Below are 24923 nucleotides of genomic sequence, written 5' to 3' on the forward strand. Positions count from 1 at the left end.
CCATGTCAGACAGACTGCCTTGAGTTCATTATTAACCTGGAAGAGTTTGGGGTCAAACTGTATGGAAGCAAAATTTTACCAAGGCAAGAGTTATTTAAGTGCTATCCACTTGGATACTGTCATTAGAGCTCTGTTTTATGGTTTGTTTTCATATGTTTATATTCATTTAAAATTCTTTAAATTTATATAGGCATTATTTGAAAATCCTCATCCTGTTTGTGGATTAACTAAGTCCTTTGTTTCTTTCCTGATCCAACCAAATCCCAGAGATGCAGGAAGGAATGCATGGAGGGAATGCATGGAAGGAATGATATGGAGGATCCCAATAGTGACAGCAGCCCACATTTTCGCACTGTGTAGCTGAAATTTTGCCTGTTCATCTGTCTCCTTGCCCACCTTGTTCTACAAATGTTTTCAGGCTATAGCTGAAGGAGAGGGTAGAATTGTTTTGTGCTTTAGTGCTTAGGCACATTAAGCAGCTCTTTGCTTCCCTTTTTATTTATTTTAAGCACGACTATATGACTTTAGAAGCAAACTAATAAAGCTGCAGAATCACAGAACTATCTTCACTAAAAGCCTGAATGAGAAACACAGTGAGGTTGGCATCAACATTATCAAGTGCTGTGTGTAAATATCTGAGAAGTGAGAGGGGGTACAAAAAGGTGCTCAGTGCATCCTTCAATATGGGAGCCCGTCCCCCTTTCTAAGGGTGATTTGAGAAGAAAATTCTATCTATAACATATAGGATATTTTTAAAAAATTTTTTTATATTGAGATAAAATTCACATACCATAAGATTCACCCTTTTAAAGTGTGCACTTCAGTGGTTTTATATATTCACAAGGCTGAGCTACCATGACCACTATCTCAATCCAGATATTTTCATCACCCCTGCTAGTGAAATCCTGTACACATCAGTGGTCAATTCCCATTCTCATCCCCCCACACACCTGGAAACCACTGATTTACTTTTGTCTCTATGTATTTACCTATTATGGACATTTTATATAAATGGGATCATATAATACGTGACTTTTTGTGACCAGCTTTCACTTAGTATGATGCTTTCAAGGTACATTCATGTTGTGGTATGTATTACTACCTCATGCCTTTTGTGGCTAAATCATATTCCCTCACATGGGAATTTTTTATTTGGTTTATCATTTTGTCATTTGGGGGAGATTTGGTTGTTTTTACTTTTTGGCTATTATGGATAATACTGCTGAGAATGTTTGTGTAAAAGTTTTTGTATAGACGTATGTTTTCATTTCTCTTGGGTCTATAACTAGAATGAACTTGTTGATATAGAATCTGGTTATTTGCCTGTTAATAAGAACAACACAGGGTATTTGACCCAACCCTTCATTCAGTGCAGGAATGAAAATGAGAATTTTCGTTATGTAATATTATGCATCTGCCTCACCATGCCATTTCCATTCTTTTTAAATAACCAGGACAGACAGCTGACAGCTCCCACTGCTCTGTTTCGCCAGCCTCTGCTTTTGCAATTGCTACGGCTGCAGCAGGACACGGGAGTCCACCCGGTGAGTAGGGGTGAGCTGTTGAGCGCTTGGCAATTAATTGCCCAGACCTCTGGCAATTTATGGTAAATCAGTGGTCCTTGCCTGCCAGCATCTCCATAATACACTGGGCAGCTTCTTAAAATTGCAGATTCCCAGCTTCCTAGTCTAAGTCAGTGTGTCTTGGTGTAAGACTGTCTTTTAAATAAACACCTACAGGTAAGTCTCATACAGATAGCCTATGCTTAACACTTTCAAGACTTCCATATCAGAAAAGGATGCGTTATTTCTCTTATGTTGTATTAGCAGAGTTCTTTAACCTTTTAAGCCAAACTGTTGAGAACACGTTTCCCTTTTAATTGATTACAGTGCTAAAAGCATATTCATGGTGGGAGGGAAGGCTTGTGGAGGGGTGGGAGAGGAGAGAGGCATCTATTGCTTTACTGGACTCATAATTCATTTCCAGTAGCTCTGTGGTGCTGAATTGTTGTCAGTTAATTTTCAAGGTAAAAAAGTACCTAGAATAAAAAAGCACAGTATTTTAAATAGATGAAAAATTATATTTATTATCTCTGTCCTCTTTTCTCATATGCAAGAAGGACATTATGTTAAAATAAATCTGTATGTGGTTTAAACAATCCTCTTGCTGTGAGTTCCTTCACGTAAACTAACTCCATGAGTTCCGGAAGTGATGATATATTTTATTCATTAGCAATTGCTCATTAACAATGGACAAAAAAGGATATTACCAAAGCCTGTGAACCTGTATTAAACAGTTGTAACTGGTAGGTACTGTCTGGGTGAAATCTTTCTAAACTGATGTCAGAACAGAGAGATATTCTATAATGAACACGAATTACCATGGTAATTATATATATGTGTATATATATATACACACATATATATGTATATATGTATATATATATATATAATTATACATATATATATAATTACACATATATATACATATATATATCCCATCTGAATGGAAAATCTTTGCACATTGGTGACATTCTACATCTTAAATATTTTACCACACACTCTTCACTGGATGTGGGCAGGCAAACTGGGGATGTTCTTTGCCCCACATATTCCCTAAACCTTCCCCCCAATTCCCATCAGCATGGCACAGTACAGTCTGTAATGGTAATAATATGGATGTCTTCTCAATCCAGTCAGCTTCTGCTGTTGACTGCATGTTATAATAATGGACATTTATTTGATGAAGTAATAGGAGTCTTCTTTGCCCTTTCGGCAGAGTGAGTTATCAACTGTAATTCCTTGAGACCTTCTCCTGTCTTTTCTTCTCACGATCTAGGCCATCTTTGGAAAAGGTGAAGGACAGAGCTTCCTCACAGGTTTCTTAATTTAAATATGGTTTGGGAGGGAAGATAGCTTTTCAGTCAATTTGGAATGAACCCATCTCCCCATTAGCTGGAGGCTGGGTCAGGGAAGGTACCTTTATTCACCCGCGGCTGAAGCAGACTTCTAATGGAGAATTGCTTTCGGACTCGGGCTTATCCATCCATGATGAGCCAGAGGTGAAGTAGCCATAAGAGCCATCTCCCTCACTGTCTGAACCCTGCTGCTGTTCTGCCGCCTGTCTTCCTGCTTCTCTCCTGCTGCTGGAAGAGCCACAGCAAGAAAGCTCTCCTCGGTGAGCCGGCCGAGGCGGGCAGACTGCTGGCTGACCTGGATGCAGGGTAGCCTGGTTCTTCTCTCATCACACTGCTGCTGCTGTCTCCTGTAGTATGGCCTAGAGCCTCATGATCCAATTGTTTTGTTTATTTGTTTTTTATGGAGGAGAAAGAGTGGCTATATTACTGTGCCAGGCAAAGGGGGCACACAGTAGGCTAGCACCTCAAGAACGTGATCCAGTTTTAGACATAAATGAAAGGAAAGAGGGATTTGGCAGTGTCTGTGGCCCTGCTGGGGATACAGGGGTCAGTCTCCCTGGCCCATGGTACTAAGAAAGGGGATCAGTTTTGGAATAGGGATCAGTACTTCCCGGGGGCTCAGCTGCTCCATGGAGCTGGCCCCACAGGAGAGTCCACCTGCCTGGGAGAACTTGGCAGAAGGGCCAAGTTCACAGGTCAAGAGAGCAGGTGGACATGGAGCAGAAAGAAAGGAAGTACTGAGAAGATGATCTGGACTTCTTGGCTGGTCAGGGAGAGCCTGGTGCTGTCCAAAGAAGTTCTAGACCCAGAAGGACAAATGTCCGAAGGGAAGGAGTGCTAGATAATGGTTAGGATCCGATATCAGACTTTTCATCCACTCTCTGAATCAGGAATTACTGACCCACATGTGCCCCCAGAATGTGGAGGGCTGCCAAAGTGAGCAGGAGAGAAGGTTGCAGAGACCTCATGCTCACGTCTGTCTTTCCTGGTCTCTCTGCTTGTTTGACTGCAACATAAGCCCAGCTGGTGGTTGTGGCTGATAGCCTGATACAAGGTGCTGCCTGGCCAAGCCATGCAGTCTGCAGAGTGGGCTTCCATATTTCAGGCTCCTCTTCAGGTTCCCTCCCACTTTAATCCTCTCCCATCTATCTCTGCGTCCCCCACCTCTACCTCCATCAAAATACACAGCAGTCTGGGAACTCTGGGTTAGAACCATCAATTAGTGGTTATGCTTTCAAATATTCATTCCAGACATTTGCATGAGAGCCATTTCTCATTAATATTTGCTTAGAAGGTAACTTTACTACATGAGAATGAATTTTAATTTAGCAAGAGGATGAACAAAAAATTTCTTCACAAAAAGGCCAAACAAGATGTACATGCCTAGCTGTAAAGGCAGAGATAGCTGATTTTTATCTATGGCAGGTGGCCTGGGATCTGCTCAGGATTGCCAGTCCTGCCCCTTGGGTCCCAGCCTGCCTGATTTCTACACACACTGGAAAAGCCTAGATTTTTCCCTCTGGTTTTTTTTTTTTTAGGACCTAGAGCCTGTCCTTTCCAATGATGGGTTTCTTTTCCTGCCACACCATGCCCTCTTTCCTTGTAGACCAACAGGAGTCCCTCTGTTGGATAGGAAGAAAAGACTGACCAGTTGACATGGTTGTAACACAGCTAATTCTTGTTGACTTCGCATTATGAAGATTTCACAGCTTATTTTAGTGCTTGCCTTCCAAATGGCAGCCAAGTTACGTTAGGCCCATTATGAATGGATCCAGGGTTTGTGGGGTATAACACACAATTTGCCTAAAGCAAAAGCGTATCAAATTACAAGTACAAACCTTCAGAGCCCTGGAAGAGGCCCAAACACATTGAGAGGCCCTCAGGCTTAAGCTTCATTGGCTTCCTGGTAAATCTGCTTATGAGTTCAGTCCTGATCATTCCTGGAATGAGAACAGCTTTAGGAAATTCTGATCATCTGGGGGAGCAGGTAAGGGTGGAGATGGCAGTGGGACCAATGATCATCAATCAGTCAAATAAGTCCTCTTTTGGTGGCGGGGTTTTAACTCTATGCAACACTGAGACAAAAAAAATCAGTGAGTCTTATGAGCCACCACACTGGTTGAAATGTAGTTTCAAGCATCTGCTCAAATTGAGGAGCTCTGCATTAAAGTCAGATTAAAATGTGTGCCTTTCAGATGGCTGCTGATACAGGGAATCTGCAGGTGCAGTTTGGATATAGTTATGATTTGAATAGAAATGCAAATCCAATGAATACACATATCAGAGCATATCATGGTGCTTACTATACACCTGAAGCTCTGGGATTAATGATAGAGTTTATGAAATGATCTAAAATGAAATATGAAAGTGTGAGGTGGGTTATTTTTATGAGAGTAGAAATAATGGCAGCGGAGGTACTACAAGCAACTCTTGATTATCTGGGAGAAGATTGTAGGTTTTGCCATTCTGTGCAAGTTGAACTAAATTAACAAAGTAGAGGAATGGTTGACTGCATTTATAGGAAAATTAATGGCACAGTTACAATTGCTTGGGGGAATAGTGAGTTCTTTATTCGTGGTGACTTGGTAATTGTAAAATAGATAATTCATAATCTGTTTTATGCCCTGTCAAACCACTCAGGTTTGTGTAGCCAGTAGTAGATCTGAGCTTGGTGTGAACTGGTCTTGGACCTGCTATTTGTTTTTTATTGGAGTATAATTGATTTACAGTGTTGTGTTACTGTCTGTTGTACAGTGAGGTGAATCAGATATGTGTGTCTGTCTGTCTGTGTGCATATCCCCTCCCTCTTGAACCTCCGTCCCACTCACATCCCTATCCCGCCCCTCCAGGTTACTGCAGAGCACTGAGCTGAGCTCCCCGTGCTATACAGCAGCTTCCCACTAAGCGTCTGTTTCACACATGGCAGTGCTTATATGTCAGTGCCACTCTCCCAATTCTGGACCCACTTTTTGAAATACCGATAACTGGTCCCATCTCCACAGATTCTGACTTGATTGGTCTGGGTGCATCCTGGGCATCAGGATTTTTAAAGTTCCCCAGGTGATATTTGGCGCTAGGTGGAGCCAAGATGGAGAACCACTAAACTAGCTGGAGAAGGTATATTTATTCCCTCTCTGGTTGTAGCATGCCTACTGAAAGTATCCTAGTCTGAGACATATTTTCTATTTTTTTTCCAGCATAATATAAAATCCATTTTTTAAAATGTCTTAATACAGCTAGTTGAAGTTTGGAAGACAGCCTGTATCTGATTTATATTTTTAATGAAAATGCTATTATCACTATTATTAGTGAAAAACAAAGAGCTTTGGCAAACCAGATGTAACTGAAAATGACTCCAAGTCTTATTTTAAATTATTTGTTCTCAAGTTTCATGTGTACAACATTGTATAATACTTCAACTTCTGTATTCACTACTGTGTGCTCACCACAGAAAGTTTCCATCCATCACTAAGCAGCTGACCCCCTTTAACCATTGCACCATCCCCAATGTCCCTTTCCCCTTGATAACCATTACTCTGTATCTATGCTCATTTCTATTATGTTTGGTTTAGTTATTTTATTTTTTATATTCCTCATATGAATAAAACCATATGGCATTTGTCTTTTTCCATCTGACTTATTTCACTTAGCATAATACCCTCAAGGTCTGTCCATGCTGTTTCATCTTTTTTTTTTATGGCTGAATAGTATTGTGTTGTACACATCACTATCCATTCATCCATTGATGAGCACTTAGGTTGTGTCCCTATCTTGGCTATTACAAATAATGCTACACTGAATATAGGGGTGCATATGTCTTTTTGAATTAGTATCTTCGTTTTCTTTGGATAAATACTCAGAAATGGAATAACTGGCTTATATGGTGATTCTAGTCTTCATTTTTTGAGGAATCTCCATACAGCTTTCCATAGTAGCTGTGCCAATTTACATTCCCACCACGAGTGTTTGTGTTCCCTTTCTCATCATTCTTACCAACACTTGTTATTTCCTGTCTTTTTGATCATAGTCATTTTAACAAATGTGAGGTGATATGCCACTGTGATTTTGATTAGCGTTTCCCTAATAATTAGTGATGTTGAACATTATTTCATGTGCCTACTGGCCACTGTATGTCTTTGGAAAAATGTCTACTTAGATCCTCTGCCCACTTTTTAATAGAGGTGTTTGTTTAATTGTTGTTGAGTTGTGTGAGTTTTAAAAAAATTTTTTTTCCTCTAATTTTCAGCTCTGCTTCTATCATAGATTCTTTTGTTTATTTTCTTTGACTGCACTGTCCAGCTTGTGGGATCTTGGGTTTCCCAACCCGGGATCAAACCCAGGCCCCCAGCAGGGAAAATGTGGAGTCCTAACCACTGGATCACCAGGGAATTCCCTGCATGAGTTTCTTTATATATATATTGAATATTAAACCTTTATTGCATATGAAAGTGAAAGTAAAGTGAAGTCGCTCAGTCATGTCTGACTTTTTGCGACCCCATGGACTGTAGCCCACCAGGCTCCTCCATCCATGGGATTCTCCAGGCAAGAATACTGGAGTGGGTTGCCATTTCCTTCTCCATTATTGCATATATGATTTGCAAATATCTTCTCCCATTCAGTAGGTTGTTTTTCTTGTTTTGCTGATGGTTTCCTTTGATGTGCAGTTTTTTAGCTTGATGTAGTTTTTATTTTTGCTTTTGTTTCCTTTACCTCAGGAGACATATCCAGAAAGATATTGCTAAGACCAATGTTAAAGAGTGTACTGCATATGTTTTTTTCTAGGGGGTCTGTGATTTTAAGTCTTATATTCAAGTCTTTAATCCATTTTGAGTTGATTTTTGTGTATGGAGTAGAAGAGTGGTCTAGTTTCATTGTTTTGCATATGGCTGTCCAGCTTTCCCAATACCACTTAAAGAAGAGACTGCCTTTTCTCCCATTGTATGTTCTTTGCTTCTTTGTCATAAATTAATTGTCCATATATATATAGGTTTATCCTGGACTCTCAATTCTGTGTCATTAATCTGTGTCTATTTTTCTGCCAATGTCATGCTGTTTTGATTACTATCAGTTCAGTTCAGTTCGGTTGCTCAGTCGTGTCCGACTGTTTGTGACCCCATGAATTGCAGCACGCCAGGCCTCCCTGTCCATCACCAACTCCCAGAGTTCACTCAGACTCATGTCCATCAAGTCAGTGATGCCATCCAGCCATCTCATCCTCTGTTGTCCCCTTCTCCTCCTGCCCCCAATCCCTCCCAGCATCAAAGTCTTTTCCAGTGAGTCAACTCTTCGCATGAGGTGGCCAAAGTACTGGAGTTTCAGCTTTAGCATCATTCTTTCCAAAGAACACCCAGGGCTGATCTCCTTTAGAATGGACTGGTTGGATCTCCTTGCAGTCCAAGGGACTCTCAAGAGTCTTCTCCAACACCACACTTCAGAAGCATCAATTCTTGGGCACTCAGCCTTCTTCACAATCCAACTCTCACATCCATACATGACCACAGGAAAAACCATAGCCTTGACTAGACGGACCTTAGTTGGCAAAGTAATGTCTCTGCTTTTGAATATACTATCTAGGTTGGTAATAACTTTTCTTCCAAGGAGTAAGCGTCTTTTAATTTCATGGCTGCAGTCACCATCTGCAGTGATTTTGGAGCCCCCAAAAATAAAGTCTGACACTGTTTCCACTGTTTCCCCATCTATTTCCCATGAAGTGATGGGACCTGATGCCATGGTTTTCGTTTTCTGAATGTTGAGCTTTAAGCCAACTTTTACAGATATACTTCACTTTACTACACTTTGCTTTATTGTGCTTCACAAATTCTATACTTTTTACAAGTTGAAGATTTTTGGCAACCATGTGTCAAGAAAGTCTATCAGTGCCATCTTTCCAATAACATTTGCTCACTTCATGCCTCTGTGTCATGTTTTGGTAATCCTTGCAATATTTTAAACTCTTTCTTTATCATTATATTTGTTATGGTGATCTATGATCATTAACTTTTGATGTTACTATTTAATTTGGGGGTGGTCCATGAACCATACCAATATAAAGATGGTGAACTTTATCAATAAATGCTTGTATTCTGGCTGCTCTATACCTGCCATTCCTGTCTCTCTCACTTTCCTCAGGCCTCCCTGTTCCCTGAGATACAAGAGTATTGACATTAGGCCAATTAATAATCCTGCAGTGGCCTCTTAAGTGTTCAAGTGAAAGGAAGAGTCACATGTCTCTTGCTTTAAATCAAAAGCTAGAAATGATTAAATTTATTAAGGAAGATATGTCAAAAACCAAGATATGCTGAAAGCTAGGCCTCTTGCACCAGTTAACCAACTTGCGAATGCAAAGGAAAAGTTCTTAAAGGAAATTAAAAGTGCTACTCCAGTGAACACATGAATGATAAGAAAGCAAAACAACCTTATTGCTGATATGGAGAAAGTTTTAGTGGTCTGGATAGAAGATCAAACCAGCTGCTGCTGCTAAGTCACTTCAGTAGTGACCCCATGGACAGCAGCATCCCAGGCTCCTCTGTCCACGGGATTCTCTAGGCAAGAATACTGGAGTGGGTTGCCATTTCCTTCTCCATAAACCAGCTGCTGCATGCATGCTAAGTTGTTTCAGTCATGTCCAACTCCATGTGACCCTGTGGACTATAGCTTTGCCAGGCTCCTTTGTCCATGGGATTCTCTAGGCAAGAATACTGGAGTTGGTTGCCATGCCCTCCTCTAGGGAATTGTCCTGACTCAGGAATTCAACCTGCCTCTCTTGTGTCTACTGCATTGGCAGGTAGATTCTTTATGACTAGCACCACCTGGGAAGCCCCAAACCAGCTGCAACATTCCTAAAGCCTAATCTAGAACAAGGCCCTAACTCTCTTCAGTTCTTTGAAGAGTGAGAGAGGTGAGGAAGCTGTAGAAAAAAAATCTGAAGCTAGCAAATGTTGGTTCCTGAAGTTGAAAAAAAAGAAATTGACTCCAGAACATAAAAGTGCAAGGTGAAGCAGCAAGTGCTGATGATAGAAGCCACAGCAAGTTACCCAGAAGACCTAGCTAAGATCATTAATGAAGGTGGAAACCCTGAACAACAGATTCTCAGCGCAAGTGAAACAGCCTTCTATTAGAAGATGATGCCATCTAGGATTTTCTAGAATTTTCACAGCCATAGAGGAGAAGTTAGTGCCTGGCTTCAAAGCTTCCAAGGACAAGCTGACTCTCGTTAGGCACCAATGCAGCTGGTGACTTGAAGTTGTAGCCAGTGCTCATGTACCATTCCGAAAATCCTAGGGCCCTTAAGAATTATGCTATATCTACTCTGCCTGCGATCTGTAAATGGAACAACAGAGCCTGGATGACAGCACATATATTTATACCATGATTTACTGAATATTTTAAGCCCATTGCTTAGAAAAAAAGATTCATCTCTAAATAATGCTGCTCATTGATAATGCACCTGGTCACTCAAAAGCTCTGATGAAGACCTACAACGAGGTTCCTGTTGTCTTCATGCCTGCTAACACAACATCCATTCTGCAGCCTGTAGAGGAAGGAGTCATTTTGACTTTCAAGTCATATTATTTAAGAATTACATTTTGTGAGGCTATAGCTGCCATACATAGTGATTCTTCTGATGGATCTGGGAAGGGTAAGTTGAAAACTTTCTGTAAAGTGTTCACCTTTCTAGATGTGATTAAGAACATTCATGAGTCATGGGCAAAGCTCAAGATTATCAGGAATTTGGAAGAAGTTGATTCTAACCTTCATGGATGACTGTGAGGGATTCAAGACTTCAGTGGAGGAAGTCACTGTAGATGTGGTTGGAAGTAGCAAGAGAACTAGAATTGGAAGTGGAGTCTGAAGATGTGACTGAATTAGCTGCAATCTCATGATAAAACTTGAACAGATGAGGAGATACTGGTTATAGAGGAGCAAAGAAAGTGTTTCTTAAGATAGAATCTACACTTTTTGAAGATGCTGGGAAGGTTGTTGAATGTCTTGACAACAAAGGATTTAGAATATGACATAAATTTAGTTGATGAAGCAGCAGTAGGGTTTGAGAGAACTGACTCCAGTTTTGAAAGCTCTGCTAAGAGTAAAATGCTATCAAACAGCATTGCATACTACAGAGAAATCGTTGGTGAAAGGAAGAGCCAGTTGATGTGGCAAACTTCATGTTTGTCTTATTTTTTAAAATTGCCACAGCCTTCAGGAACTGGTCAGTCAGCAGCCATCAACACTGAGGCAAGACCCTCCACCAGCAAAAGAATTATCAATTGCTGAAGGCTCAGATGATAATTAACACTTTTTAGCAATAAAGTATTTTCAATTAAGGTATGTACATTACTTTTTTTAGACCTAATGCACATTTAATAGACTACAGTATAATGTCAATGTAACTTTTATATTCACTGGGAAACCGAAAAGATTGCATGACTTACTCTATTGCAATATCCAATTTTTTGCCATGGTCTGAAACTGAACCTGCAATATCTCCAAGGTATACCTGAAGTATAATTTTTTTATTTGTTTATTTTGGGGTGTGTTTAGTCTTCATTGCTGCGCATGGGCTTTCTCTAGTTGCGATGAGCAAGGGCTTCTCATTGTGGTGGCTTCTCTCATTGCAGACCACAAGCTCTAGGTATATGGTCTCCAGTAGCTGTAATGGTTTTAGTTGTCCCAAGGCATGTGGGATCTTCCTGGACCGGGGATGGAAGCCATGTCCCCTGTATTGGCAGGTGAATTCCTAACCACTGGACCACCAGGGAAGTCCTGAAGTATAATTTGAAATCAGAGTGTGTGATACCTCCAGATTTGTTCTTTTTTCTCAGAATTGCTTTGGTTTGGGGGTCTTTCGTGGTTTTGTATAAGGGTTCCTAGGTGATGCTCGTGGTAAAGAACCCACCTGCCAATGGAGGAGACATAAGAGACGTAGGTTTGATCCCTGTGTCAGGAAGATGCCCTGAAGGAGGAAATGGCAACCCACTCCAGTATCTTTGCCTGGAGAATCCCATGGACAGAGGAGCCTAGTGGGCTTCAGTCCATGGAGTCACAAAGATAAGACTAAAGCAACGCAGCATGCACAGCATGCACGTGGTTCTGTACAAATTTTGAGATTTTCATCCTGTTTTTGTGAAAAAGAGTGTTCAGATTTTGATAGGAATTGCATGGAATCATAGATTGCTTTAGGTAATATGGACATTTTAACAATGTTAAACCATAAGACATTATTGAATTTGAAGGAGACACAAAGAAATGGAAAGATATTCTGTGCTCATGGATTCCAGTCTTATTTTTAGACGCATGCACACAGAGACTGGAATTAAAATTTTGTAACTGAGAAGTTACATCTGTGTTAAACTTTTTTATTTGTAATTGAAGTATAGTTGGTTTACAATGCTGTGCTAGTTTCTAGTGTATAGCAACGTGAATATACATATTCTTTTTCATTATAGGCAAGATATTGAATATAGTCCCTTGTGCTGTATAGTAGGACCTTGCTGTTTATTTTATACATAGTAATTCATGTCTGCTAATCCCAGACTCCTAATTTATTCCTGTTAACTAGTATGAGCCTGCAGAACAGCTAGGGATGCTCATGTCAGGAGGCCATTGAGTTCTCTTCCTGGCAGGATGCCCGCAGCAAGTCAGATCACATGGAGCGCCTCCTCTGCCCATCATGTGTTTTTGATAAGCCTTTCAAGCAGACCCAGATCCTTGTTCCAGCTGGCCTGAGCACCCTCTTTCCTGACCATGTTGTGTTGCCAAATTCTCCTTCTTTGTGCTGCCCTTTCCTGAACTCTGCGAAGATCATTCTCCTCTCTGACTGTCTCTCCGCAGCCAAGATACAATGCAGTTGATTATGCCTTTTCACTTTTTGATGTGCTTACATTGCTTAATTGCTGCTTGACTGCAGTACAGTTTCATCTACTTCGGGGCCAGGCAGGTAACCGAAAGACGGGGTTGAAGAGCTGATACCATGTGAAAAAGGGGCAGCTACTGCTCAGCTCATTCTGATTTTGGCCAAGATAGATTGGGGCTGTCACATCTGTTTTCTTTCATTCTTTTCTTTTTTAAGGAAAACCCGGAAATCTGGATGTTCATATGAAAAATCCTATTTGTAAGTGGGAAGTGAATTCATACTCTTTAAAAACTACTATCCAGGCCAAGCAGAATCCTTCTGTGGACCACGTATGGCTGTGAGCCGCCAGTATGTGACCTCAGATGTACTGTAATCATTTACAGCCGGAGTTGTGGGTTGATCCAAATAAGAGCTCCTGAGACATACCTGAATAGTATCAATGGACTCCCGAACCTCCCCAGTCCTCCTTCCCTAAACTATTTCTTATTTCTTTGGTCGGGCTATTTTATAGGAAGTCCATCTCTTCTTGTCCACTGTGGCTTGACGACTTTTGCTTCCACAGCGTAATATTATCTCATTGTCACCCTTTCACCACGGAGGGGATTCGGGGGTTGTCTTTCTTATTTTATAGTTTTGAAGTAAGTGTGAGACTCAAGAGTGATGGAGGGCTTGGCTCACGTTCTCACGGTGCCTGAGAATGAGGCTCAGATCTGTTCCTTCCACACTGCTGCCCTATTACTGCCTCTGATTTCACATTTACTTCAAAAGAACAAGATCTTGGGAAACTTGAGTGACGCAATATTCTTGATCCTGTCTTCGTCTGCAGCATACCCATTTCTTTCCATCTTCTTTCCACCTCTGTGTCCACCTGGCATTCACCTGACAGATACAGCAGCATGATAACTCCAGAGAGATAAGCATGGATAAAATTAGTCATCTGTGGGTAGAGTCTTACTTGGCTAGCAACATTGAGGGACCTGTGATTTCTTTCAAGGGATTGCAGAAACCGAGTCTTAATACAGTGATATAACCTGGTCAGATGAGGTATTCATCTTGGTATTGAGAATTGGATTAAATTTGCAGTAAGATACTGATTGGGCTTCCCAAGTATCTCAGTGGTAAAGAATCCAACTGCAACTCAGGAGATGAGGTTTCAATCCCTGGGTCCGGAAGATCCCCTGGAGAAGGAAATGGCAACCCACACCAGTATTCTTGCCTGGGAAATCTCATGAACAGAGGAACCTGGCGGGCTATAGTCCATGGGGTTGCAAAGAGTTGAGTCAGACATGACTTCTTGAGTAAACAACAAGATATTAATTACCATGAATTATTCAATACATTAATGTTACATGTGTACCCCACTGTCTGTTTTTTCTTTTCAAGATTTGTGAGAACATGCAGCTCTGAATTGTTTAGTTGTTTAGTGAGTGAACTTATAAGAAATGCACAGAATGTAGGCTTTTGCCAATATTGTTTGTCTTACTGGCATTTATGTGGCTTGTGGCTTCACAAGTGCTAGGAAGACCTGAAGAGGCAACTTCAGTTCAGTTCAGTTCAGTTCAGTCACTCAGTCATGTCCAACTCTTTGCGACCCCATGAATCGCAGCACGCCAGGCCTCCCTGTCCATCACCAACTCCCGGAGTTCACTCAGATTCACGTCCATCGAGTCAGTGATGCCATCCAGCCATCTCATCCTCTGTCGTCCCCTTCTCCTCCTGCCCCCAATCCCTCCCAGCATCAAAGTCTTTTCCAATGAGTCATCTCTTCACATGAGGTGGCCCAAGTACTGGAGTTTCAGCTTTAGCGTCATTCCTTCCAAAGAACACCCAGGGCTGATCTCCTTCAGAATGGACTGGTTGGATCTCCTTGCAGTCCAAGGGACTCTCAAGAGTCTTCTCCAAAACCACAGTTCGAAAGTATCAATTCTTCGGCGCTCAGTCTTCTTCACAGTCCAACTCTCACATCCATACATGACTACTGGAAAAACCATAGCCTTGACTAGACGGACCTTAGTCGGCAAAGTAATGTCTCTGCTTTTGAATATGCTATCTAGGTTGGTCATAACTTTTCTTCCAAGAAGTAAGCGTCTTTTAATTTCATGGCTGCAGTCACCATCTGCAGTGATTTTGGAGCCCCCAAAAATAAAGTCTGACACTGTTTCCACTGTTTCCCCGTCTATTTCCCATGAAGTGATGGGACCGGATGCCATGGTCTTCGTTTTCTGAATGTTTAGCTTTAAGCCAACTTTTTCACTCTCCTCTTTCACTTTCATCAAGAGGCTTTTTAGTTCCTCTTCACTTTCTGCCATGAGGGTGGTGTCATCTGCATATCTGAGGTGATTGATATTTCTCCTGGCAATCTTGATTCCAGCTTGTAATTAACCTGTTTTATCTTGTGAATACATCATAATTGTGGATAATTTTTATAGAAGATCTCTCAAAGTTGCATGCACATCTTCCACACCTCTGTCCTTTGCTGCCCTGTTGGGCATTTCTGTATGCAAATCGAGTGGAATGTATGTATTGTCAACATTAGGATCACAACAACAATCAAATTACATAATTCATAGGATATACTATATACCAAGCACTGTCCTAAGCTTTACGTATGTTAACTGGTATGTGAAGTAGTTACTATTATTATACTACTTTTCCAGTAGAGGAAATTAAGATACAGAGAGTTAAGTAAGTTACCTAAGGTCACGTAGGTAGTAGGTGGCAGATTTGGATCATATCATCTGGCTAATGAAAAGAGGACCCACAGTTCCATTACCAATCCCCGCCATGTTGTTTGGAGAAGGATTTCTGGTGGGTGGTCTGGTGGTTTTAAAAATACATCCACAAATTCATACTCCTTCAAAAAACAAAGCTTAATTTCTCTTTATTTTTGTGGGAACAGGACTTTGTAACTTGTTTCTAGCAAATAAAATTAAGCAGAAATAATTGTGTGACTCGGAGCCTAGGTCATCAGAAGGCATAATGGCCTCTGTCTTAATCAGTCTCTTGGATCACTTGTTTTGGGGGAAACAAGCTTCCATATCATGAGGACTGGCCAGTGAAACCTATAGGAAACTAGAAAGTAGGTCCCCTGCCCAGAGCCTCGTGCATGAGCTTGGATGTGAAGCCTCCAGCCCCAGCTGACTGAGACTTTGGATGACTGCAGCCCTGGCGGACATCTGGCTCGCAACCTCATGAGATACCCTGAGCCTAAGCCACTTCCAAAATCTCATTCTAACGATACTGTATAATAATAAATGTTTGCTATTTTCAGTCCATAAATTTTAGGGTGTTTTGTTGTGTAGCAATAGATAGCCACTACAGGTGGTATTTTGGTAGCCAGTAAACCTTAGCAAAAATATTCATAATCCAATTGAGTTTAGGGAGAATATTTTCATATTAGAAAGAGAAGCATGCCTGGGCCATTCCTGTAGGACAGAAAACCCTGCACCTATTCCCTAAAAATATTTTGAAATGGAGAGAATATATCTAGAATTAACATGTAGCTCAAATCTACTCTGTATTTCATGGTCTCTAAACAGTCTTTCTCTACTCTCCTCACCTCTAGTGCTCTGAATTGAATAGACTGATTTTTCTGTTTGAGAGCAGTTTGATTTGAACACAACTGTTGCTTAGCAATAGGAAGGAACTTAATGGCTCTACTGTCTTCTGCAAGCTGAGAGGAGCCTCCCTGTGTAGCTATTGTCTGTCTGGAATGCCGAATGTGAAACTGTAATTATCATTTTAAGATGAAATTGAAGCTGGCCTGTGTGACACATTATGCTTACCTTAGCATCTCAGCTACCCAGGGGGTTGGAATTTAAGGCCCTTATGCAGAGAAGATGGTCTCTTGGAACTATGGGGCATTTAGAAGTCTAAGACAAAGCTCTAAAGAAGCTAGTGAATTCCTTATTGGTAGGTGGTTTGTATTCTCTAAACACTGACTTTGTGGTTCTGGGAATGAAAACTTGGCTCTTGAAGTGTTGTGACTAGAAACTGGGCCAGTGACATTAGGGGAGGGGCTAGAGTGGCATAGGGATTCCAGAGAAATTTGGGAGAGTAAGAGGGGGTGGGAAGTTTAGCTGCCACTGACCTTACTACCTACCCGGCTCTGTTGGAAAGACTCCTAGAAATAGCTGCTTTGGATTTTTAAGGTCTAAGTCCAATTGTTCATCAGAGAGGTTGGTATGGAAATTCAGAAGTCTCTGCCGGGATTAAAAACATTATTCTTTTCCACTCTTTGGATTAAAAGATGAACAAGTTTATGTGATTTTGTTTAGTCTTCAATTAGTTATATCAGTCTTTCCATGTGCACACTATGCCATACCAGGTATTGTGGAAAGGTAAAAATGAAATAACAGGCATTGACTCTGCTCTCTAAGAACTGATAAATCCAGTGAAGAGATTAGATGAAGAGGCATACAGTAAATTTCAAATGATCAAGATGTAAACTCCAGGATACTGATAATCAGTGTAATTATTGGCCATGTTATTAAATTCTGGACTTGAAAACCAAGAGAAAATATCACATTAGCAAAATAACAAGCCTTCAGTGCATAACCCTGAAAGAAAAGGTTACTACGGTTTCAAAGCATTTCACACACTCTTCCAGTTAGTTTTTTGAAAATAGTGGAGCTTTTTGGAGCTTTTTTTTTTTGGTGTATTTTTAACTTTGAGACATTTCCCTCTGGATCTTCATGTTATTTGTGTGGCCCCACACTTTCTGATGTGTGTTATAGTCTTAGGAGTTTAGTTGTTTTTACATTAAGTGGAGGCAGTGTCTGTCACACTGAAGTAAATTAATATTACCAGGATTTCCACATGTGCATCAGAATGAGAAGTGATGAAAGTCTTATCCAAAGTTTATTTCAGTGTCTTCGAAAATCAGGAGCCCTAAACCTACAGAAAACCGGAAATAGACTTGTTGAAGTAGAGTTAAATAGTAGTATCCAGATATGTTTTTGTGTGCGTGTCTGTTTTTTTTTTTTTTTTAATAAATGTAACAAATAGTCATGGGGGGCGGTGAGTGGCAAACAGCTTCTTTTTCAGATGCTATTGAATCCCCAGATGTGAAGACTCTTGAGTGTTATTATTGTTGTTTAGTTGCTAAGTCATGTCAGACTCTTTGCGACCCTGTGGACCGTAGTCTGCCAGGCTCCTCTGTCCATTAAGTTCGATGTTTAATCATGTGTTGCACTTGAATGGCAGCAATGCAGATGTTACCTGCCTATAATCCTCCTCCTCTTTACAGACTTTTCTTTGGGATTGCTTCTAATTTTCAAGATCCTGTACATAATTCAGAATTAATTCGAAACAGTAGAGCATCTTAGTTAGGATAAAGCGCCATCTGGCAAATAATGTTACACTACCAGAGTTAGTTCTCTTGATCCATGTGGATTATGTGGAAAATGAGCCAGACCCCTTTAGAGGCAGGCACTAAAGCTAACAGTCTTACAAAAGCTAGAGTTTCTTGCCTCCATCCTACTTACCCTGCTCACTGCTGTGTTACAGATCCATAAGTGATGTTCTCATTCCTTTTTTTCCATCCTAGAAGTTTGGGTTTGTGAACACCTAATCCTGCACCTCACATTTGTGTACTGCCTTACAATTTCAAAGCCCTTTTATAAGTAACAGCATGGGTGTCCATCACAACAAGATTGGAAAGTGGATATTATCTTCCTCTTCTAATATGTAAAGAACCAGGCTTAGAGAGGTGAAGCAACTTACAGGCAGTTACAAATTGCAGAATGGGCCCTGAGTCCAAGTCTCTGGACTCCTGGTCCAGTGCTCATTCCATTAAACCAGGTTACTTTTGTAAAGTGGCATTTTGAGCCACCTCTGAAATGTCAAGGGATGGTTGAACCATTAGCTCTGCTTGGTCACTTAGTCATATCTGACTCTTTGCGACCCTATGGACTGTAACCCGCCAGGCTCCTCTTTCCGTGGGGATTCTCCAGGCAAGAATACTGGAGTGGTTGCCATGCCCTCCTCCAGGGGATCTTTCCAACCTAGGGATCGAACCCAGGTCTTCTCCTGCATTGCAGGCAGATTCTTTACCAACTGAGCCACTAGGGAAGCCCGTTAGTTGGTATCCACTTAATTAATTGGTCTTTAATGAGTTTATTTTTTAAAATTAGTATTTGGTTGCATGGGGCCTTAGTTGTGCTGCATGGGCTTAGCTGCTCTGCAGTATGTGGAATCCTAGTTTCCCGACCAGGGACCATAACCACGTCCCCTGCATTGCAAGGCAGATGCTTAACCACCAGACCACCAGGGAAGTCCCCTAACAATTTTAATTGTGTGTGTGTGTGTGCTCAGTTGCTTCAGTTGTGTCCGGCTCTTTGCAACCCTATGGACTGTAGCCCACCAGGCTCTTCCGTCCATGGGATTCTCCAGGCAAGAATACTGGAGTGGGTTGCTGTGCCCTGCTACAGGGGATCTTCTCGGCCCAGGATTGAACCCAAGTCTCCTGCATTGGCAGGGGGGTTCTTTACCACTAGCGCCACCTGAGAAGCCCTTTTAATTATTAACCATCTTCAAATATGAGTCTCAGCTTCCTTCCATCTCAGATTCAGTCACTTCCTATACATAAGGAAGTTTCAAGGATTGCCTTTTCTTTTTAGGGGTTGCCTTTTATTCCTCATTTTATAGTTTGTGTCTAATTTCTCAGCAGGGCTCAGGGTCTGCCACCAAAACATTCCTGAGGAGGGTTCTCGTATGCTGATGGACACACAGAAAGTCAGTTTTTAGGGCTTTGAATGTATTTCTTTGCTTTCCTAAACATTTCTTCAAATAGATATCATGCCAAGTAGAAGAAAACCTGAACTCACAACCAGATTTTACTTATTATCATTTTAAAATCCACTCACCACCCATTTCCTTGAAATATTTTTCCATTCAACGACCTTTGATGGTGACTCAGGAGCCTTTCATTTTCAAAGATGGGCTGCCCTGTCATTTTCAAATTTTTTAATAGCTTCATGGAGATACATTTTATATACTGTAAACTCACCCATTTAAGGCATACCATTTAATGGCTTTTAGTATTGCCCTGGCATCTTTAATGGAATTCCAATCTGGGTTTTGAAAGCACTCAGGCTGTTTACTGTGGAAAACAGTTCAGTTGGGATCAATGATGGACTCAGGGAGTCTAGTCTCACTTGGAACTGTCGGGTGGGTGGAGGATGCAGTGAAGAGAACCTCTTGCCCTCTTGGTGGGAGTTCACACTCAGGCCTGAGGATTTCACACTTCTGTTCTTACTACATCAAGGGTAGGGGAAGGCTGCATGCCCTGTCCTGAGAACAACACTTGCTGGAGAAGCCATCTCTGAGTGCTGGTGCCTGGTGATCTGGCCGTGGGAAAAGAAGTTATTCGGTGAACAGGGACCATGAGGGCCTTGGTGCGAAAGCAGTGTCAGTGAGAGCAGTGTGAATGACTCTCCAAGGAGTCAGTATTGAAAGTGGTTAAGAGAGTGGATTTTGGTGTCAAATAAGCCTCTTGTATCTGAGTTCTGCCACTTGCCTAAGCTGTGTGATCTCAGGCAGAATCTCTTAAGTCTGAGTTTTCTCATCTTTGAGAAAAGTGAGAGCAATGATTGTACCTCCCTCATAGAGTTGTCACAGGGTTAGATGATTCCCATGCAGTTCTTAGCTTCTGGAACCAGCTAAGCACTCACTGAATATTTCCTGCTGTTATTATTGGCAGTTTCTTCTACATAATTTATAAGCTTCTTGAGAACAGGCACTGTTATGTTTACCATTAGATCTCCAGCCCCTGTCATCATGACAAGCAGAATTGCATTGAAATGAATGCATTCTTCTGTTGCCCATTCATTCTGTCTCTTCCTGCGTCACTTACGTGTGTGCATGTATGAGCATACATATTCACACGAACACATGTATACCATGCCCCCTACTGACTACTTTTACATGGGCAAGAATTAGTAAAATAACTGCAAAAGAGTATTAATTGTGTGTCCTTCCATAGTCATCTGATAGAAGGAGTGTAGTTTCTGGGCACAATCAAGAGGCTTGAAGATAAGTTTGTAAAGTAAATCTATGCTGTATAATGGTATTCACTCAGCTGACTCTTGTGTATTGTGACAGATAACTGGGGAGAGAAGAGGTGAGCAACTCACCAGAATGTTTTTATAGTAGTAATAGTAGATGGTGCTTAGAATTTGCACTGGATGGTTCCAGAAGAGGGAGGAGTCTGAGAAATATTAGTGTAGACATTTTTGATACATAGTACCCAGTGAAAAAGAGAGAAGCCATGCAAAGGGTTAAGTTGCAAGTCCAAGGCCTGAAAAATGGAGTTAACAATATAATGATCTCAGTTCACAATTAGCTAAGTGTTAGGTGTCAGCAAGAAATCTAAGTGGGGAGAACCAAAGAGAAGGGAATAACACACTTCCCAGATGAGTTTGTCTGGCCCCTAGCAACCCTAGAGAGGTGTCCCCTGAGCTTTTTTATTTATGCCTCCTGTCTTTTAGGAAAGGAGACTTGAGCAGGTGTCTCCACCCCCTGGGCTGTGGACCAGTTAGGAACAGGGCCGCATAGCTGGAGATGAGCAGCAGGCGAGCGTGTGAGTGAAGCTTTATCTGCCACCCCACATCACTCCCCATTGCTCATATTGCTCCCTGAACCCCACACCCCACTCCCTCATCCATGGAAAAATTGTCTTCCATGAAACCAGTCCCTGGTGCTAAAAAGGTTGGGGACCACTGGGCTTGAGGCTAATCCCTGGCTGCACAGCGAGTCTGAAGATGTTGTCCAGGCTCCATTCTGGATAGAGTCCAAAGGAAACTGAGTTTCGGTCCCTAGGGAACTGGTATCTTAATAATGGAAATTACATCTGCAACCTTCTATCCTGAAAGTGTCACACATCCTAGCAAACAAATCTTGAGCAGTGTTGCCATTATTAAAGGCAAGGTCATCTGACATGGTGTTTGCTTCTGTGCACTGTCTGTACTTTTCAGGGTCTCAAGGGGCTGGTGCACAGATTGCCTGTTAGCCTCAAACTCCGGGTTATGTTACTTACTAGCTCCTTGGGGCGTCAGTTTCCTCACCATTAAAAAAAAGAATAATTGTGTTTAATTTACTGGAACTTTGAAAATTAACTCATTTTTCTCCAACACAGTGATAATCAGAAAGAAAGGGCCTCCATGAAGTCAAATTTGAGGTACAGGTTGCAGGATGGCAAATGAATGAAGCCTGCATTTCCTGGTGCTTCAAGCTTATTGGCACCTTCCTTCTGCTTGGTTGTCCTGTACTAGAAAGAGATGATTCTGTAAGATAGAGAGAATCTGAGAGCAGAAAGACAGGAAGTCTGGGATCAAGAGAAATATCTCCAATATGACTGAATAGCTTTATTTCACCTACTATGGTCAGTTCTGGATTTTCTTAAGTAAGGGCTCCTTGAGACTTCCCCCGACATTGCCCCAGCCATGCCAATCACAGGTCCAGCTGCTGAAACTGACATTCCCATGGATGATTTTCATAGGTACTGCTGGGATCATATCCAGGGTTGGACTCAGCCATGCTGGTGCTGTGATCATGTACATGCTCCAGAACAGTTCCCATTGTGGTTCAGTTCAGTTTATGATAGCTTTCAGTCCTGTTAATTTTCATGTGTAATAACTATAACACTAGATTCATTTATGCTGAAATATTGGGAACACTGGATTTTTTTGTAGTTAGAAGGATCTTGAGAAGCAGTGCTAAATCTATGAAATGAAGAGGTATTTTGTTCAAATTCAAATAAAGATCATAGGTACTAAACTCAGCCTTAGGACAATTATTGCTAACAATTTGAAAGTGAAAAGTGAAAGTGAATTCGCTTAGTTGCGTCCTACTCTTTGTGATCCCATGGACTGTAGCCTACTTGGCTCCTCCGTCTGTGGGATTTTCCAGGCAAGAATGCTAGAGTGGGTTTCTATTTCCTTCTCCAGGGGATCATCCCGATCCAGGGATCAAACCCATGTCTCCCGCATTGTAGGCAAACACTTTACCATCTGAGCCACCAGGGAAGTCACCAGTAATTTGAAGCTGTCACTAAAATTCTCTTTTTGGCAATGTATGAAATGGCTTATCATACCTGAAAAAGAGGAAAGGATATCCATATTAAGTTATTCTTTTTCTGTTCAACTATAGGTAGGCTTTTTGGTGGTATATGATTCCCTTCCCACCACAGAGTTGTCAGATTCAGAAATAAGCTGGCTTTATCTACTACAGATGAAAAAATTGAATTATTAATTTAAAATATTCCTCAAAAGAAAGTCCCAGACCTAGATAGATGGGTTCTGAGGTGATTTCTACCAAACATTTAAAGAATAAATAATGTCAGTGCATCACAGAATCTTCTAAGAAATAGAGGAGAAAACACTTTTCAACTCATTTTATGAAGCCAGTATTACCATGATACCAAAACCAGAGAAAGACACAAGAAGAAAAGAAAACTGTAGAGAAATAGTCTTTATGAACATAAAATGCAAAAATTCTCTGTAAAATGTTAGCAAACCAAATCCAACAGCTTATGAAAAGTATTAAACATCACGCATAAATACATTTTCTCTTAGGAATGGGAAATTGGCTTATCAGAAAATCAGTTCTATAATACATCATATAAGTATAATAAAGGGTAAAAATCATTTGATTATCTTTACAGAAACAGAAAAAGCATTGCATATGATCCAACCAAGAAAGGCAATTCCTTAGTCTGATAAAAGTCATCTATGGAAAATGTACAGCTCACATCTTACTTAATGGTGAAAGATTGAATGCTTTCCTGCTAATGTCAAGAACCATTTGAAGGCTATCTGGCCACTTTTATTCAGCTCTGCGCTGGAGTATTTTTCCTGAGGTTGGTGGAGGGGGGCAGGGGGAGATAATATAAAGGCATCCGGATTGCAAGAAAGGAAGGAGGTAGAACTGTCATTATTCATAGATGACATGATCTTATATGTAGAAAACTATAAGAAATTCTCAGAGAAAATCTACCAGAACTGAGAAACAAGCTAAGCAAGGTTGCAGAATATACAATATGTAAAAGTCAATTGTACTAACAATGAACTTAATGAAATTAAGAAAACAATTCTATTCACAAAGCATGAAAAGGAATTAAATACTTAGGAATAAATTTAATAAAAGAAGTGAAAGACTTACGTACTATAATGTCCAGAACAATACTGAGAGAAATTGATGGAGAGGTTCGAAGCTCACTGACTAGAAGGTTGTTTTCCCAAAACTTGATCTATAATATATTAAGCACAATTCATATCAAAACCAACAGGTTTGTTTCCAGAAATTGACAAGCTGATCCTAAATTCATAGCTTTAAATGTATATTTGCTTTTGCTTTCATTTTTATTTTGTTTTTATAGGGTGCTAAAATTTATATGGAAATGCAAAGGACTCAGAATAGCAAAGACAATTTTGAAAAATAAGAACTCAGTTGGAAAGCTTCTATTTCCTGATTTCAACAGGAAATAGAAAACTACAATTGTCTAGAACACTACAATTTGCAAGAAAATAGGGTAATGGCATAAGAATAGTCATATACTTCAGTGAAATGGAAATAGGAGTCTAGAATTAAGCCCTCAAATTCATGGTCCAATGATTCTTTTTTAAAATAAAAGTACCAAAGCAATTCAATGGGAGAAAAGATAGTCATTTTCACCAAATGGTGTTGGAGCAATGGCTGGCTACAAGCAAAAAGATTAACTTAATCCTAACCGTGAAGGCTAAAATTATGAACTTTAGTAAGAAGTATAGGAAAAAGTCTTAGTGCTTTGGGTTGGGCAAAGAGTTTTCAGGTACAGCATCAAATATAAGATTGATAAATGAAAAAATTAATAAATTAGACTTCATAAAAATTGAAAGTTTCGTACTTCAGAGGACACCATCAAGAAAGCAAAAAAGACAACTTGTAGAGAAATGGGAAGAGATATTTGCAAATCATATATTTGATAAGGGACCTCTATCCAGAATATATAAAGAACTCAAGAAGAAGACAAACTGCTTAAGTAAAAGTGAGTAGAAGATTTGAATAGATAGCTCACCAAAGAAAATCAAGAAATGGCTAAAAAGCACATGAAAAGATGCTCATTAGTCATTAGGGAAAATACAAATTAAAATCACAATGAGATACTACTCAATA

The 24923-nt window shown here is 40.6% G+C and overlaps 1 protein-coding gene across 1 annotated transcript in view; it reads left to right on the forward strand.

The window, feature by feature from the left end:
- RASGRF2 (Ras protein specific guanine nucleotide releasing factor 2) overlaps positions 1-24923 on the forward strand; it is a 248628-nt gene that overhangs the window by 149771 nt on the left and 73934 nt on the right. Inside the window, exon 17 of the mRNA XM_052643635.1 lies at positions 1455-1544. Within this exon, the coding sequence (XP_052499595.1) occupies positions 1455-1544 (90 nt within the window). The remainder of the gene's footprint in view (positions 1-1454; positions 1545-24923) is intronic.

Source organism: Budorcas taxicolor, chromosome 7 (assembly GCF_023091745.1).
Source record: "Budorcas taxicolor isolate Tak-1 chromosome 7, Takin1.1, whole genome shotgun sequence".
In the NCBI taxonomy this organism is placed as follows: domain Eukaryota; kingdom Metazoa; phylum Chordata; class Mammalia; order Artiodactyla; family Bovidae; genus Budorcas; species Budorcas taxicolor.